At 39.8% G+C, this 17472-nt stretch overlaps 1 protein-coding gene and 1 pseudogene across 5 annotated transcripts in view; one reads left to right on the top strand and one right to left on the bottom strand.

Moving 5' to 3' along the window:
- The window catches only part of LOC146222334 (RAS guanyl-releasing protein 2-like), a 104294-nt gene that overhangs the window by 51631 nt on the left and 35191 nt on the right, over nucleotides 1–17472 (top strand). For all 5 annotated transcript variants that reach the window (XM_084691363.1, XM_084691361.1, XM_084691359.1 and 2 more), the window contains one exon: nucleotides 7899–7979. In XM_084691363.1, the coding sequence (XP_084547489.1) occupies nucleotides 7899–7979 (81 nt within the window). The remainder of the gene's footprint in view (nucleotides 1–7898; nucleotides 7980–17472) is intronic.
- LOC146222335 (uncharacterized) lies at nucleotides 14157–15902 on the bottom strand (annotated as a pseudogene).

Here is a 17472-nt window from a genome sequence, read left to right as displayed (position 1 = left end):
GCCAAGAGCCTAAAAAAGTTAATATATCAAGCCCTGCAATCCAGTGGCCAGAGATATATGATGACCTGAATTGTAATAGACCAGGGAGAAGTTTGTCTTTTGCAACCGACATGCGCAGTTGAGCCTGCTTGACAGTTATGTGACGTAGGGTGATAATTGGTCTATAGGCGGTCGCCTAGGGCGCCACTCAGAGGGGGGCGCATTTTTTTGCGCCCCCCCTCTATAAAAAATATTGGTTGGAGATATAAAAGGGAGCGCAAAAAAAAACTGGCAGTTTTTTTTTTGCACTCCCTTCTAGATCTCCAACCAATATTTTGACATTCAAAAAATAAATCGAACATTAGGGTAAAATGAGCCAGGTACCCCTGGCCCCTTCCTTTTTTAAGGGGTACGTACCTTCTTGGTGTTATCGGAATATGCTAGCACAGTGAGGCGTTTGGTTAGAGTGTGTGTGTTCAAGAACTTTGAAGAACAAAATAATGAAGAGGCAAAAGCTATCCGGGCGAAATTTAAGAAGAAAAGAAAGGAAGAATAAGAGAAATATGCAAAGGCGTTAGGTAAATCCTTAAATTCTGGTCTTAGCCTATAATGAATTCCAGATAAGAAAACGTTCATGAATGCGTGAATTGCCCCGGGCACTTTAGTGGAGTTAAGAAGAAAAGATGTATGTTATCATTAAACGTTTTCCTACTCCCTGTCACATAGCCTCGTTCTTTAAAGATTTTACAGAGGCGGGTAGCCATATCAAAAATGATATGTCCATTTATTCTACGTTATACAAAAAAACATGATTAAAATAGGGGCGCACATATAAAGCCAATAGCCAGTGTAACAACACTACAAATATCTTACTCGTTGCATAGCACACCCAACTAGAAAGGGTACAATTTCTGGGGAAATTGAAGGGTGTGCTTGTTTGCGTCGGTTGCAGGTGGGTCCGTTTTCCCTTCTAGAGATATTTTCAAGCATTTAGCCTACTCATATTGCATAATTCATCAGAACACCCTTTGAAACAGGCAAACACCCTTTGAAACAAGCTACTCTAACGTTGTCAATGGCAGTATTTCATATTGAATTGCGATTCAAACAGTACCGTCTGCTAACTGAAAATAAGCCCCCCACAACATAAATAGGTTTGATATTAATTTAGGGAGACATGGCTTATTCAAAAGCAGTTTGCTAGAGGCAAGCTAGCTGCTGTTGCTAGCCACACTTCACTGATTGTTTGAAAGCGCTGGAAATGAGAACGTTTCTTTTGACATAGTAGGTGCGTTCAACATGGACTGCGGCTGCATGAAACGACCGGCGAGAGTAGCCGCTTGCAGTCGGGGAGGAGTTGAGAACGGCTCTGTGAAGTCGGACATTCCAGCTTCTCGTGGTTTGCTGCGTTGATGTCAGTCATGGCCGATCAAGCGCTGTTTGCTTGCTTTACTTTAATTATAATTAAACTTAGTCTTTCCGTTAGTGAAGAGACTGACTATAACCCTTTCTTCAACACATTTTTTATTCAAACTTTTTTGAGCGTTAGCGAAACTGAAGGTGTCCGAATATTACAAAACATGCGTCAAAGTTGTCGTGTGTGAGTCTGGCCAATCATTAAATAGCTGTGTCGTCACTTGAACCCGTGCAGTTGCTGTTGAGAAAATGCGCTCGGCTACACAGCCGGCAGTTCACGTATCAATCTCACGGTACTTTGATGGCGACGTCACAGTGACGTATTCTCGGCGCCCTCTCAAGTCGGACAAAAAGTCTAACCTAAATCCACTGTTTCGCGTCAGCTGCCTGCAGCCGGCTGCAGCGCCACATGAAGTCGGGTCATGTCGAACGCACCTAATTATAGCTGTGGCATAGAGGGTTTTCACCAACGTCACGTTCTGGACAGTAACCCGGATGCGCGGCCATATTGGAGGCACTCGGTGTAAACAACTGAACGGAGTACAATAAAAGAACATATATTCTATACTCTTTGGTACAACTGTAGCCATGTCCAAATGACCGAAATGGTCATCAAAACGCGTCCTAGATCCAAAGGCGTATAGGGAAGGACTTGGACCACAAGAAAAGGGTCGATATTTTGAGAAATTAAGATTTACTGGCGGTGCAGATCCCTCCCAGTTAACCGAGGTCCCTCGACTTGGATCCGTTATGACCCGGTGATTCTGCCTTCAGTTGGACATCCCGATATTGTTAACTACCTGGTTTTCTCGCCGAACCCATACACATGCAGTAGTTTGATATGAATTATATTACGTTAATGCAAGCTTTACAGTAAAATAAGCACAGTAAAAACAATAAAAGCAGTAATTGTTTTTACTATTTACTATAAAAAATATCATTACATTAGAACATTTGTTATGAGCCGCTGAAATAAACATTTACATTTAGTCATTTAGCAGACGCTCTTATCCAGAGCGACTTACAGTAAGTACAGGGACAGGTTCCCCCGAGGCAAGTAGGGTGAAGTGCCTTGCCCAAGGACACAACGTCATTTGGTGTGGCCCGGGAATCGAACTGGTGACCTTCAGAATACTAGCGTGATTCCCTAACCGCTCAGCCATCCGACTCCCTTTCATTTTACAATACCTGACAAGAAATGTGCCGAACAAATACGGATATTGTCCAGATTTTTCCCTCATTGATCTTGTTTGAGCTTTGCCAACAACAAACGCCTCCTTTACTCAGATAATCTCTGGCATTCCTCTCCCTGGTTTTTAATAACTTTTGGAAGTCGATACTATACCAAATGTTTTTCTCGATCTGTCCTATTGGTACAACCTGAAACACGGCAATAATTGAACATTTTCCTTGATGACGTTCGGGATATACTTCACTGCCAGTGCTTTGTTGTGATGCGGAGTGCCTCCAAGATGGCGACTTCCGGTCCGACGACGCGTCGTGAAAACCCTCTATTGAAGACGGTACTGTAGCCTAGTACTACACACTGCCAGTGGGCTCAAATTCCAAGTTTTACACAAATCACAAAAATATGCAGACCCGCTGGCTGTCTTCGCATTCGCCATATCCTTAAAACACTGCTCTCCCTTTTGATGTAGAATTGACCCTGTTACGAAATTAAGAAAATACTTCGACAACAGCTGCCACAATTGATCGACAACAGCTGCCACAATTGTCCATGGAGGCTGACGGGGCTGTCACGTAGCAAACAAATCAAAGTTTTTACAGCAACCTACATTAAAATCTCACCACCTGGCTGTCTTCACAACAGTCATATCGTCATAACATTTCCCTCTTTCTGGTTTTTCGTGTAAAATTGAACTATAAAATTACGAAAATACTACTATGACGCTTTCTAGCATGGCTGCCGCCTAAAAGACTAGGCGGTCTCACAGGCGACCCGCACTCGCTCAAATTACAAAGACTTTCATGACCTAAATCAAAAATCGGAGATTGCAGTTCCACTCGAAATCGCTTTCTCAACAGAGTCCAATGGTTGGGAATTTTTACGGGTGATATTTTTCATTCATAATCCAAGCTCCAACTTGCGTGCAAGAACGTCTCTAACACCTTGTATCCATGCGGCGTTGCTGACGTAGTGACGTAGGCTAGCGAGTACCCTTCGTTGACAGAATGCACTTTTTTGCCACAACAAGGTAACGTAAATCCCAATAGAAAACAAACATTTTGACACCAACGTTGTCTATTTAGTCCAAATATTGACTGAGCCTTAGGGGCACGAAAATAAACAATAATGAATAATATATGTGAGATAACAATGGTTTGTGCTCTTGCCGAAGGCAAGCACACCCCAATAATTGCTGTGTTTGTCTTCCTTAATGCCTAATGGGTGAGCTATGCAACGAGTAAGATATTTGTAGTGTTGTTGCATTAGGCATTAAGGAAAACAAACACAGCAATTTGTCAAGTGTGGAGTGAGGAAGTAAGGAATACTGGTAAAAATCCAAGTGTTGTATTGTCAACTTTAGCGAAGGGATTGTATGTAATCTTGCTAGATAGTTAACTAACGCTAGTTAGCCAGTGACTTCTGACTTCCTTGTTATTGCCATTCAGTCAAAACATCAGTTCAAGTTCAGCTGTACCGCAATTTGCGTCATTTTCGATGTGTCATTCAATTTTGGTGAATTCCATTTAGTCTAATTTTGTTCAGGTAGATTGATTGCTTAAAATTAGTGAATATGTGCCACAAGTGACCCAGACCTTCTAAGATTGTTGTTTGCCAGCCATCAACAGAACAGAAGACAAAAAAAACTTTATTAGCAGGCGATGAGGGAGTGAATGCAACTTTTTTTTTGCGCCACGAGTTAAGCTCGCCTAGACCGCCAAATGCGCTAGGACTGCCCCTGTGGACGATCCACACATTCTCACGTCTGCTCAAAAGTTTCCGTGACGGCCCGCACACTCTCACGTTAAGTAAATCTTTATACATCACAAAGTGTGCATGAAAACCAGCGTACGCAAGCTTTTTGTGCGTACGCAACGTTAATACATGAGGCCCCTGGAATCTGATTGATTGCTTCTGTGGACAGGTGTCTTTTATACATGTAACAAACTGAGATTAGGAGCACTCCCTCTAATGCTGGGGACACACTAAACAATTTGTTTTTATCTTATAAGATCTTCAAACTGTGAGACCACACACATAAAGACAAAAAATCCTAGATTTAGCCGTTTTGCTCATACAGTGTATGGTGTGCCATGACTTGACAAAGACAGCACACCACACACAAACAGATTTCCAACCAGTGTCCCCAAATGTCGCCAAATCTCTCGAGACTTAAGAATAAGCATGGCGGACGATATGCAGGAAGAAATTGCAATGATAGTCTTTGCAATGATTTTTACAGAAAATTCACAGGCAAAAAGAAAAGGGTTTGCTGTTGCCACAAATCAGATCCATTTAACTTTGTGTTGCGCCGTGACTCAGTTTCTTATGCATCCGTCTTCTCTCAGCTTGCTTTCTGATTGGATATTGTTTAGTTTCAAATGATAAACTCTGCGTTTGTCCTCGGGGATCCCCCCACACATCAGGATTTCTGATCGCAAATATTCAACGTCAATATTCAAATGTTGAATATTTAGGATTTGCGATCGGGGCACCTACAACGTCCTTCCAAGCAGATTCGGTCACTCTTGACACACCTCACACCAAGGGAACATCTGATAAAACAATCTGTAGAACCATCAAGATAATCGGGACGTTACCCAGGATTGTCTGAAGGGGCAAAATCCTGTAGTGTAGTGATGTGTCGTTCGTGAACGATTCGTTCATTTTGAACAAATCCTTATAAGGACTCAGGAGTAACGAGTCCTCTCAACGAGTGATTCGTTCATTTCCCGACTCGGTCTTTCTGCGAGTCTTTGGATCATTTTTCACATGACCTGCATAGGCTCTGTAGCTAGAGGAAACGAACGATTCGTTCATTTCCCAACTCGGTCTTTCTACAAGTCTTTGGATCATTTTTCACGTGACCTGCATAGGCTCTGTTGCTAGAGGAAACAAACGATTCGTTCATTTCCCGACTCGGTCTTTCTACGAGTCTTTGGATCCTTTTTTCACGTGACCCGCATTGTATTTTTTAGTAGAGGAAACAGTTTCCTTATTCCCTTTCACTTGGTTGCTGTTTTAGTAAGACGTGAATGATATTCGCTCAAGTCATCATACTGACTGGTTTTGTTATTTTCACTTTACATTTACACTTACAGTGTAGTGCAGTGTAATTTTTTGACGTGATAATTAAATGCTAGTGTGATAATACATGACCAAATCATACAAACTCATGATACATTATTTTAATGCAGGAATTTCTTTTGAAATAGTATCTGCTGGTGCACATGTCATGCACTAACCTACATGAGAATATGATACGTGTTTGCAGTGGACGTATAACCCCCCCCCCCCCCCCCGTTGAAATGAAGGAATGACTCGTAAAAAGATTTGTTCATTTTACTGAACGAGATTCAAAGAACCGAATCAGTAAAATGAACCGAACTTCCCATCACTACTGTAGTGTGTCCCCAGCATGAGTGTGCTCCTTATCTCAGCTCGTTACCTGTAAAAGACACTTGGGACCCAGAAATCTTTCTGATTGAGAGGGGGTCAAATACTTATTTCACTCATTAAAATGCAAATCAATGTATAAAAATGTTGACATTCGTTTTTTTCTGAATTTTGTTGTTGTTATTCTGTCTCTCACTGTTCAAATAAGCCTACCATTAACATTATATGATCATTTCTTTGTCAGTGGGAAAATGTACAAAATCATCAGGGATCCCCCAAAAATATCTCACCTTAGTAGCATATCACCATTCCCTCTTGCACAAAGGGAATTGATAAGAGAACCCTGTTTCATTGTACACTTCACTCTTAGTATTTTGAAGTGTAAATGAGCAGCAACAAATGTATGCTTTTTAATTTATGCAATCACATACATAATAAGTATGCATACTTATTTAAAATATACAGAGATATCAGTTAAGTACTCCCATGAAAAGTCTCCAAATGTTTGGATGTTTGATATTAGATTAAACTAGGGATGCGCCAATTCGGAAATTTTGGCTGATAACTCCCATATATTTGCAAGCTGATAACCGATACATGCCAATAAATGCAAAGCCTGAGTCTGATTACAAAAATAAAAAGCAAACAATAAAGTGGACAACCGCTTTTATTAAAACCTTAACTGCATAAAACATCTAGATCTTTCTTTTACCAAAATGATCAGATTTCATAAATTGTACTAAAAAATAAGTGAATCAACGGGTGGAAATAATCCACAATTTATTGTCTTAAATTTGGCAACCACATTTAGAGGTGATAGTAAAAAAAAGAAGAGCTCCAGCTGCAACCGATGCAAGGACACCTCACAATTTTCCTTGAAATTGTACCCTCTCTAGTTCTAAATTATAAGCCTTTAAGAACGATCGGTTACCCTTCTATGAATCCAATGATTGGAGATGACTGTCCGTCATCTCCTTTTATCAGGCCTACCTTATTATATTAATAGATGGTTTAGTCTACCATTTGCAAAGTATTTGCAAACTATCAAAGTCATATAATATGATCTGTTTCGCTCCTGTGTGGAAATGTCAAATGCCTTTATTTGTTATGCTTATCTGCTTTACAAAACATATTTACATTTTATGATGAAAATGATTGTTTTTGCTATGTCATGACATAAGAATTGCGCTTACCAGTCAACACACAAATGCCCATGTGAAGCTAATGCACTTAATTATATTTTTGTAATAATTTTGCACATAATAATTGTAATAATTTTCTTTAACAACCGATATGGTCAAGTTAGCAGTGCTTACTGCTGGCATATGAATCAGCTGTTTTCAAAGGGTTTCTTCTTTATGGCTAGCTAACAGAACAACCAAATAAAGTGGATACTTTCAGTATAGATCAGTGAATTTTGTTACATTTGATGTGTTTACTGATGTCAAAACTGCCCGCACATTGCACATGTGCACAAACTCTTAACACTAAGTGAACTACGACATTATAATCACCAGCTGCATCACGGATATAGCCACGAACATTACCAATTGATAATGTAGGAAACAGCAGATAAATGAAGGCTACATAATCATTTGCATAAATGTACTAGAGCATTGGCAATTTTAAATTGCCAATGTTGCCAGCAATATATATACACGTTAAAAATAATGAAAAATTGCATTTATGATGTGCATAAGTGACTAGAATATATGACGTGGAGGTTGAACATGTACTTCAGAAATGACAGATAAGTTCAATTGTGATTGTGACTGTCATCACCAGCTGCATCATGATTCCAGAAATTCCTCTTGTTTGTGCCACCAATTTCACAGGCAATGTACACTAGTGGAATCAATATAACAAAAATGTTTTTCTACTATACAGTAGCAACAGCTTTTTGGCTTATCTCGTTCTGCAGGTATCACTGGATCAGTACCACACAGAAGAGGAGATCTACCAGCTTTCTTTGCAGAGAGAACCTCGCAGTTCCAAGCCAGCGGTCAGTGTACACTAACCTATCCATTGAGCCTCAAGAATTAAAGTTCTGGTCAACATTATTGGCACCCTTGAATATTTTGTATATCATGTGCAATATGTTCAGAAAACAACAATCAACAATGACAGCCTCCAAATGTTTCTTGTAGCCATCTACAAGCTTCTTGCACCTGTCTGCTGGTAGTTTCTCCCACTTTTCCAGTGCAATTTGTTCAAGCTCTTGAGTGTTTGCAGGATTTATTTTCCCATTTGCAGTCTCCAAAGATTTTCACCGAGATTGAGTTCAAGGGCCATATTCACAAAACATCTTAAAGCTAAAAGTAGCTCCTAACTTGACGATTTATGAGAAACTTATGGGCGTGTCAGTTCTAATTTTAGGACTCTTAATTTTTTACTCTGAGCATTTCACAAAGTGTTTTAGCGCTAAAACCAGCCCCTAAATCTGTGAAAATTTAGGGGTAGTCAAGAGGACTCCTAAATCACTAACACCAAATCACAAACAATCCTAAAATGTCTGTTTCTGGCAATCCGCCTTGGAACGTTAACATTTTAGAAACATTTTGTGATAATGAGCTTTTGAAAAGGTATCTTTAGGTATTATGATTGTAGTAGAGTTATCAAGGATGCAATCACTTATAGAAACGATCCAGTAACACCGGAGATCAAGGTTGACAACTGTACACTACTTGGCCACAGGGAAAATTCTGCTATGCAGCGCAGACAAACTAGGTATATCTGAGCCATCCATCAGTAAAACACATAACATTGCATCAAACAATATGCCCTCTGCAGACCCCACATTGACAATCCATACAGGTTTGTTTACAAGATGCAAGAGACTGGTTATTAGCCCAACATAAACTTAATATCTCATTCTACAATATTTGTATGATGAAATCATTGACAGAGATCCATACCCTTTTAGCCAATCACTATGGGCATAGATAAAAAGCTTGTTGGCATCAACAAGCCAAAGGGTGGTCAACCCCACCCTTTGTCTTGGCTTAAGATTTTGCCCCATTCTTTAGTAACAGTTTGCCTCAGCAGCTTTGTAAATATCTTTTAGGAGGAAACTCTTAACTAAGAACTTTTACTGGTATTTAGGAGAACTCATAGTGCCAAGATGGAATGTTTTGTGAATACGGCCTCAGGAGTCATTGCTGACCAGTTTTTTGCCCTTTTCAGCCATTCTGTTCTGTTTTTGGGTGTGTGCTTTGGGTCCTTATCCTGCTGGAATGACTCAAACCTAGCTTTCTTACCCTGGGTAACACATTTCACTCTAAAATGCCTTGATAGTCCTCTGATTTCATAATTCCTTTAATACGTAAGGGATAATGCCCGACGAGACGTCCAATATCACCTGTTATACCATGGTCTGGGTGAATACTCAATTCTGATTGGCTGCAGGGGTGTCCATTATCGAGTGACACCTACTGCGTCATTGCAGCAAAACTGTCTTTTCACCGTTCTAAATTATTCCACTGGCAACATAGTATATGTATGGAAACCCATTTCTGCCAGTAAAAAAAAAAAAAGTTGACAAATTAAGTCATAATTATGAGATACAAAGTCATAATTATGAGATACTAAGTCGAAATTATGAGATACTAAGTCATAATTATGAGATACTAAGTAGAAATTATGAGATACACAAGTCATAATTATGAGATACTAAGTCGAAATTATGAGATACGCAAGTCATAATTATGAGATTTGTAAGTCATAATTATGAGATACTTAATCGAAATTGAGATACCAAGTCGAAATTATGAGATACCAAGTCAACATTATGAGACAAAAAGAATCAGCATATTCAATTTCAAAATGGACATGGATTGTCAGTACATCGAAGACTACTTCAAACGTGGTTTTACAACGGATGAAATACTTCAATTGCTTGCTAATTCACATGAGATTGTATTAAGCAAGCACAGCCTTGAAAGAATTTTGAGCAAGAAGAAGCTCTGGCGTAGGAAGAATAAAACCGATGTGACTGAGGTGGCATCCTTTATTGAACAGCAATTGGAAACCTCTGGTCAGTGTGATGGTTACAGATGGATGCACCAAAAATGTTGGTTACATGGAATTGTGACTCAAAGAGAAACAATTCGAATACTGCTACAGTTATTGGATGGTGAAGGTGTTGATCTGAGGTCAAGAAACAGACTGCAAAGGCGTGTTTACCACAGTTGTGGTCCAAAATATGTCTGGCACTTTGATGGCTATGACCAACTTAAGTCATTTGGAATTGCTATCAGTGGATGCATTGACGGGTTTTCCAGAAAAATTATATGGCTTGAAGCTTACAAAACAAACAATGATCCAAAGATTATCGCTGGCTACTTTATGGATGCTGTAATCAACATTGGTGGATGCCCTGCCAGACTCAGACTTGATTTAGGAACAGAAAATGGTCATATGGCTGAAATGCAGAGGTTTTTGCATTTTTCGGAGAATCAAGCAGGAACAGACGGTGTAACCTTTGGTCTAAGCACTGGAAACCAGCAGATTGAACGATGGTAGCTGACCTTGCGAAGTGAGTGTGTCCAGTTTTGGATGGACCTGTTTGACAAATTGAGAGAGAATGGCTACTTTTCAATCAACTTCTTAAACACTACAGGTAATTACACATTTTGAGTTCAAGTATTGCTTAATAGTCTATATATCTAAGAGCTGTAATGACCATGTGTTAAAAGTCATTACCTGTGTTATATGGGGATATTAACTATTGTTTGTCAAAAAAACATTAGGCCTATGTGCGTTTTGAAAACAATTGTTACATTAGTTGCACTGCAGCAAATAACATTTTGCCAACACATGTCTACTGTGGCAGAGACATGTCAACGCTTTGCAGAAGTCACAACCAGTCTATGATCACAACACAGCAGAAGTGAGCAACAACAGATGTTGACAATGGCACAAGGCATTTGCCAACTATTTTGGCCAGCGGGATTATAAACTGGATTATTGGCTAGATACATACATGTGGAAAAGTAAATTTATTGTCCTTTTGAGTAAGTGATAAATCCAGCTTTGTTCACCAGCTAACTTTGCAAAATGATCAATACTGTTCATTGTCTTTATCCTAAATGTTCATAGTCATGTAACGTTAGCTAGACGTTGCTAGCTCTAGTAACCTTAGCATTACACCGTGTCACAACAGGGAGTCCGACAGTACCACACGAAGATAAAATATATAAATTAGTGCTGTTAGTTTAACGCGTTATTAACGGCGTTAACGCAAACCCAAATTAACAGCGTCAATTTTTGTAGTTTTTTTTCACATGCTGTTGCAACAACTACCACTACAACTACAACACCACACCGGATCTAGCTAGACCAGAAACAAAACAACAGGCACGCCACACACTTGTTTGGCTTGCGATCCGGCTAAAGAGTAGCAGAGCCCGTTTACGGATATTAGACATTCTCTGGTAGTAGGCTAACATTACGTTTTGAGTGGATGGCGAGCGCAAGACGCCGAAATGGATGCCAATGGAGTTGCTGGAAAACAACTCCCCTGGAGAGCGCTGAAGCGAGACTATCTTGCTCTTCCCTTCCCACTCTTTGTAATGTTATGTTGTAAATGTTTGTGGGCTTATGTGCTGAGGTTTTTGCCTGTTCCCACGCTGTACTCCTGTAGGAGCATTGTCTGGGTGTTGCCTTTTTCTCTCCTCCTCTCTCCTCATGTTATACTTTGTAACCTTTCTAATTGGCGCCGCTAATGGCTGCCTAGGTAGGCTCTCCTGCCAAAGTAAATTCCTTGTTTGTGTAAACTTTCATGGCGAATAAACACCAATTCTGATTCTGATTCTGAATAAGATTCTGAATGGAAAGTTTACTTTAAAAAAGTTGCCAAATGGTTGCATTGACAAGACCAAAGTGATATGTGGGTTTTGTCGTTTTAAACTGTTGTTTTAAACGTAATCATCGCAGCACGTCCAGTCTGAAATACCACTTGATGGCCATACACACAGATGATGCGAATTCTCCGCCCCCTCGTCAAAGCCAGGCGATTGCAATATTGTTTTCAATAAAAAAAAATATTTGCACGAAGCAATCCGAACCACTTTTCCACGTTGATAAGAGCATTAAAATTTGATAAAAGAATGGGACAAAAAGAAATCAAGGGACATTTAGAATAGATTAAAATGTGCGATTAATTGTGATTAATCGCGAGTTAACTATGACATTAATGCGATTAATCGCGATTAAATATTGTAATCGTTTGACAGCACTAATATAAATTGTTTTATTGTCAACATACATTGTTGCTCACTTCCCCACTGTGTTGTGATTTTTGGATTTGTGTTGACATTTGTGTTTTGGCTTTTTGCAAAGCGTTGACACGTCTCGGCCACCATATTTTAAGACCAGAAAAGAAATCTCTCAAATAAAACATGCCAATCCCCAAAATTTGTATTCACCATTTGACTAGATATTATTTACATCCTAGGAAGAACTTGACGAGGTTGTATTGACTTGAAAGAACCACAGAGTCCGTCAAGTCCACAACTAACGATCACCCAATGGACGTCCTTCCATATTACATGCAGTCCCTCACCTTTACGGCGGCAGAGTGTTTACACCACGTAGACACAGAGAAGGTTCAAGTCTCCCTTGAAGAGTGTGAGTTCAAGGACTTCCCGTGTGATGAAGATGTGTTCAATGTCTGTGTGGACCTAATGTCAGAGTATAATCTGAAATTAACAAATGATGTGTGTGAAACAGTTCACCTATATATGGAACTCAGACGACTAACAATGAACTAAATCCAGATCAGTGACTTTCCTGAGTCTGCATTACATGTTTTAATCTGTGGTGAAATCCAATATTATTGTACCTCATTTATACATTTAAAAGATGTAACAAATAATTTCAGTTCTTTCTTACAAAATATTAGTAAAGTTATAAGTAAAGTTTTTTCTCATCTTGTCTATTTGTAAGAACTGAGGACAGATTCTAACTCCACAAATGTAATAAATGAATTCTTTATTCAATTATTTAAACAATCACAGCATTAAAAACAGCATATTATTTCATTTGAACTGCAAATTAATCAAACTTTCTACTAAAAATAGCCTTTAATAGTAATCCATATGCTAATGGTATGGCTAACATTGCCATGCTGCTTTTGGTAATAACAATGACTACCCCTAAATAGAATGAGTAAAATAGTGTTTGTGATGTGAAATTAAAAAATAAAAGTACATTGTACAACATTGGACTATTATGTGACATGTATTTATTTTAGTTACAATCCTTTGCTTAGGTCATGTTTTCAAAAAAGAAAAATACATTTGGAAGATTTGGAACAGCAGCAGTTATGTAAACATATCAGGTAATGAAAAACCTCTGGTATTACAAGTATAAAAGTAAGCAGCTTTAATATTTACAACAGTCAAACACCATTTATTTTGATGCATTTTTGTGCAGTTCACTAATGGCCACACATTAGAGTAGACCTGACGTGGTGTTTTCAAAGAGAACAGTGGAGCTGGTTATTATCCGTGTTAAGGAGGTTAGATGAACAGCTAAAGCTTTCAAGTTTCAGCAAACATTAATGTTAAAATAAAAGTTAGGTTCCTCCATTTTTCAAATATGCCAAATTAACCTGAGACTCATTTATACTTATACTTATATGGTTCAACAAAAGAAAAGAAGTAAAAAGCAGCATTAAGAAAGTGGACAGTGTGTTTAAGCTGTGACATTCTGCAAGGTTCAACAAAGTGGCTGTAGAACTTCCTTCATTAGACAAATCTGTAAAACTTACAATGTATAAACACTAAACTCTGATGGCAGTCCAATTCCTGTTTGCTGAAATCTTTGTATTTTAGACTAAGTCAATTTCCCACACGTTGCTTTCTGAGACGAAAATCGGGGTAGTTATCATAGCTTACTGGCAACTCCAAGTAACAGCCACAAGTATGAGCAACAGGTCTTCTCTGAAAACCCTGAACCTGTGTGAAGCTGACAGTGATGCTCTTTCTTGTGAACACATCTGACCCAGTGCAAAATCTGAGGAGAGAGGAGAGGTGCTGTGTGTCTGACTCTCTAAGGTATGTGTTTACATACTTGACTATTTGTTTCTCCTGTGCATTCTGGGTACTAGGGTAAGTAATTCATCTCATGATCTTTCGTGATGTGGGTTGAAGCTCTTCATAGACTGCTGTGATCCCTCTCAGCTCTTAACAGATATGAGCATGTTGCTCCACTGTTCGATCACAAAAGCAGGCTCTTTAATCATTTTTTGGTGAGCAAGCTCCCTCAAGATATGCTCAATGTTATCTGCTGGGTTAGGGTTAGGAAGCCTGCGGCAGTTGTGAATGTCCATGACTTCCAACAATTCTTCTTGGTCAACACCTTCAAAATCTGAACGACAAGATTCAAAGAGCACCCGCTCAGACTCTGAGACATACTTGAAGAAGCTGTCCATGAGGTCACTCTCCACAAAGCCCCAAACAGCTTGCTCCAGAAGTACTGGTGCCAGTTTCACAGGAAGGTACTTCTCTTTTTGCCAGCCAAATGTGATTATTCTGCCTATACTTTCCCATTCTTGTTGACCAAAATCATGACGTAGGTATGCAGTGCTGCCGCTAGCCATTTTGGTGCCCTACGCATAATTCCTTTATGATGCCCCCCCCCCCACCACCACCACCACCACCACAGCTGCCCTGTCAATGCATTCACATTCTGAGTTTGATATGATGCTGGTTACGGAGTTAATGCGAGCGCGTGCGATGTGCCTGATGTATTTTTGTCTCTTAATTTTTCAGCCCCACCCTCACGTTTCTTAGCATGGTTTTCCAAATTAATTATAAACATTTAAAACTGAAAGCATGCAGCCAAGGAGCTCTCCACCTTTATTACTCATTTAAAAACGATTTGATCAATCGAATATAAAAGCATCATAGAATGTACAGTAAAGTAACATCTAGCTGGCGTCAGTTATTTCAAATGCATAGATATTGTTTAACAGTAAAATCTAAATTTAGTTTGCACCTAACATATTTGAGTGTGCTAAAATTAGCAATAACGTCAGCTAGTTCGAGGTGTATGCATAGGCTAACTATAAGTTAGCAGCATATTTCCCGTATTTAACAATAATTAAACTTATAAAAATGGACTTACCTGAAAGTGATGCACAGGCATCCTCTTGCAGTTTATTTATTTTTCTGCCCCTGACTCCTGTTGTCTTTTTGAGGCAATTTTCGAAAGGTTTACCTAGCCTACTGTCAAAGTTCGTCAGGCCACTGAGATAGAAAAGGGCACCCACGGCGAGCTTGGAAAGTTGAGTGTGTATTTGTTTTTTTTGTGGGGTGGGGGTGGGGGGGGGCACCATCGTAACGTTTTTTGAGCAATTAAATATATCTCTTGTTTTGCCTGTTTTGTGATAAACATGCCTAAAATGTTGGTAATATTTATATAAGCCTACTGAAATAATATCGGCATTATAATTATAATAACTATGATGATTTTTCAGTTGGCACATTTTTGGTGCCCTACGCACAGCGCGTAGTGCGCGTTATGGGAGCGGCGGCACTGTAGGTATGGCACTTTGAAGCCATTTCCCATAGTGCACTGCTCATAAAAATCATTCCAAATTTCTGACAGTACATCCCTCATACCACCTCCATCATCCACAGCCTTTTCAGGCTTTCCATCTGGGAGGATTACTTAAAAGGAAATGTCGTCCTCCATGACAGTTTCCTCAGAAAACACTTGAATAAGTTCTCTAAGAATCTGTCCACAATGAAGAACGATAATTTTCTTCACGCTTTTGCTCTGATTGACTTGTTCCGGCAACATATCCATGGAAGGAGGCATGTGTAACTCAAAAGGCAGTTCCTGAGAGAGAGACAAAGTATCATCAAGACTGGAGTAATCCATCCCAGTGATGATTTCTGTGCGGAAAGTTACAACGCCACTATCATCTAAAGCATCCACATTATGTAATTGTTCATGTTCTGACAAAATAGATGCATCAGTTGGGTCGACTGTGTTGTAAAGAAGGGAAACACTCTCACTGCTTGCATTTGCAAATACTGTGCTGCTTCTAACAAAAATTACATCTGAAAAATGTTGTTCCCCAGTGTCCGTTGCAGAAGTGTTTGGAGAGTGGCGATAGATATCATATGACGTTGGGCAAGGCACTTCACCCTACTTGCCTCGGGGGGAATGTCCCTGTACTTACTGTAAGTCGCTCTGGATAAGAGCGTCTGCTAAATGACTAAATGTAATGTAAATGTAAATATCAGGTCGCTCCTGTGTCTTTTCAGTTTCTTCAGCAGGTGAATCACATTTCTCTTCATCCAGACTTATGACGCTGGCAATGTCTCTTCTTGGTTGTTAAGTCGAAACGCAAGACAGGTAACTTTGTTTTTTCATACAGTTCCCCAACTGTGAAACTATCGTCTAACGCATGCTGCTGGAAGTCAACTACACACGTTGACAAAATTGCTGGTACCCCTCGGTCAATGAAAGAAAACTTGCAATAGTCACAGAAAGAACTTTTATCTGACAAAAGTAATAATAAATCAAAATTCTTCAAACCGGGAACAACTGGAGCAGTTTTCTCATGAGGAGTGGGCCAAAATACCTGCAGAGAGGTGCAGAAGTCTCATTGACAGTTACAGGAATCGTCTGATTGCAGTGATTGCCTCAAAAGATATTGCAACAAAATATTAAGTTAGGGGTACCATCATTTTTGTCCAGAGTTTATTTTTTTAAATAATTCTGTTGAAGCATGGTTGAAAAGCAATGTCTGACTTTCATTGGTTAACATTCATATAATTTTTTTATTATTATTACTTTTGTCAGATTAAAGTTGTTTCTGTGACCATTGAGTTTTTCTTTCATTGACCGAGGGGTACCAACAATTTTGTCTACGTGTATACATCAATGTCAAAATCAGTAAGACTCCCCTCAGCATTTTTCCCTATTGGAAAAAACAACTCTGCTGCCTTTTCAATCAAGTTGTATTTGTTACAGCTCTTTGGGACACTCTCTTTTCTGGTTCCCTCGCCCTTTTTGATTTGTATATGCATGAATCCCACTTCCCGGAAATGCATCCATCCTATTTCAATTTTTCTATGATTCTTCTGAGAATTCTTTGGAGGGGTTTGTTGGTCTTTCTCGGACACGTGTCACCTTTGTTTTGTGAGATTCTTACTCTAAGCCGCTCAAAGATCTTTACATTGCGATTCTCGTCTCTCGTCGCCTCTCGTCATCTGCCGCTTGTCCGGGGATCGGGTCGCGGGGGCAACGACCTAAGCAGGGAGGCCCAGGCTTCCCTCTCCCCGGCCACTTCCACCACCTCTTCCTGGGGGACCCCGAGGCGTTCCCAGGCCAGCCGAGTGACATAGTCCCTCCAGCGTGTCCTGGGTCTTCCCCGGGGCCTCTTCCCAGTGGGACGTGCCCGGAACACCTCACCAGGGAGGCGTCCAGGAGGCATCCTAATCAGATGCCCGAGCCACCTCAGCTGGCTCCTCTCGATG

The sequence above is a fragment of the Hypomesus nipponensis genome, chromosome 25, assembly GCF_054491055.1.
Source record: "Hypomesus nipponensis isolate SF chromosome 25, ASM5449105v1, whole genome shotgun sequence".
Classification (NCBI taxonomy): Eukaryota; Metazoa; Chordata; class Actinopteri; order Osmeriformes; family Osmeridae; genus Hypomesus; species Hypomesus nipponensis.
The sequence above is the reverse complement of the archived record's forward strand: the minus strand, read 5'-3'. Positions and strand labels throughout refer to the sequence as shown.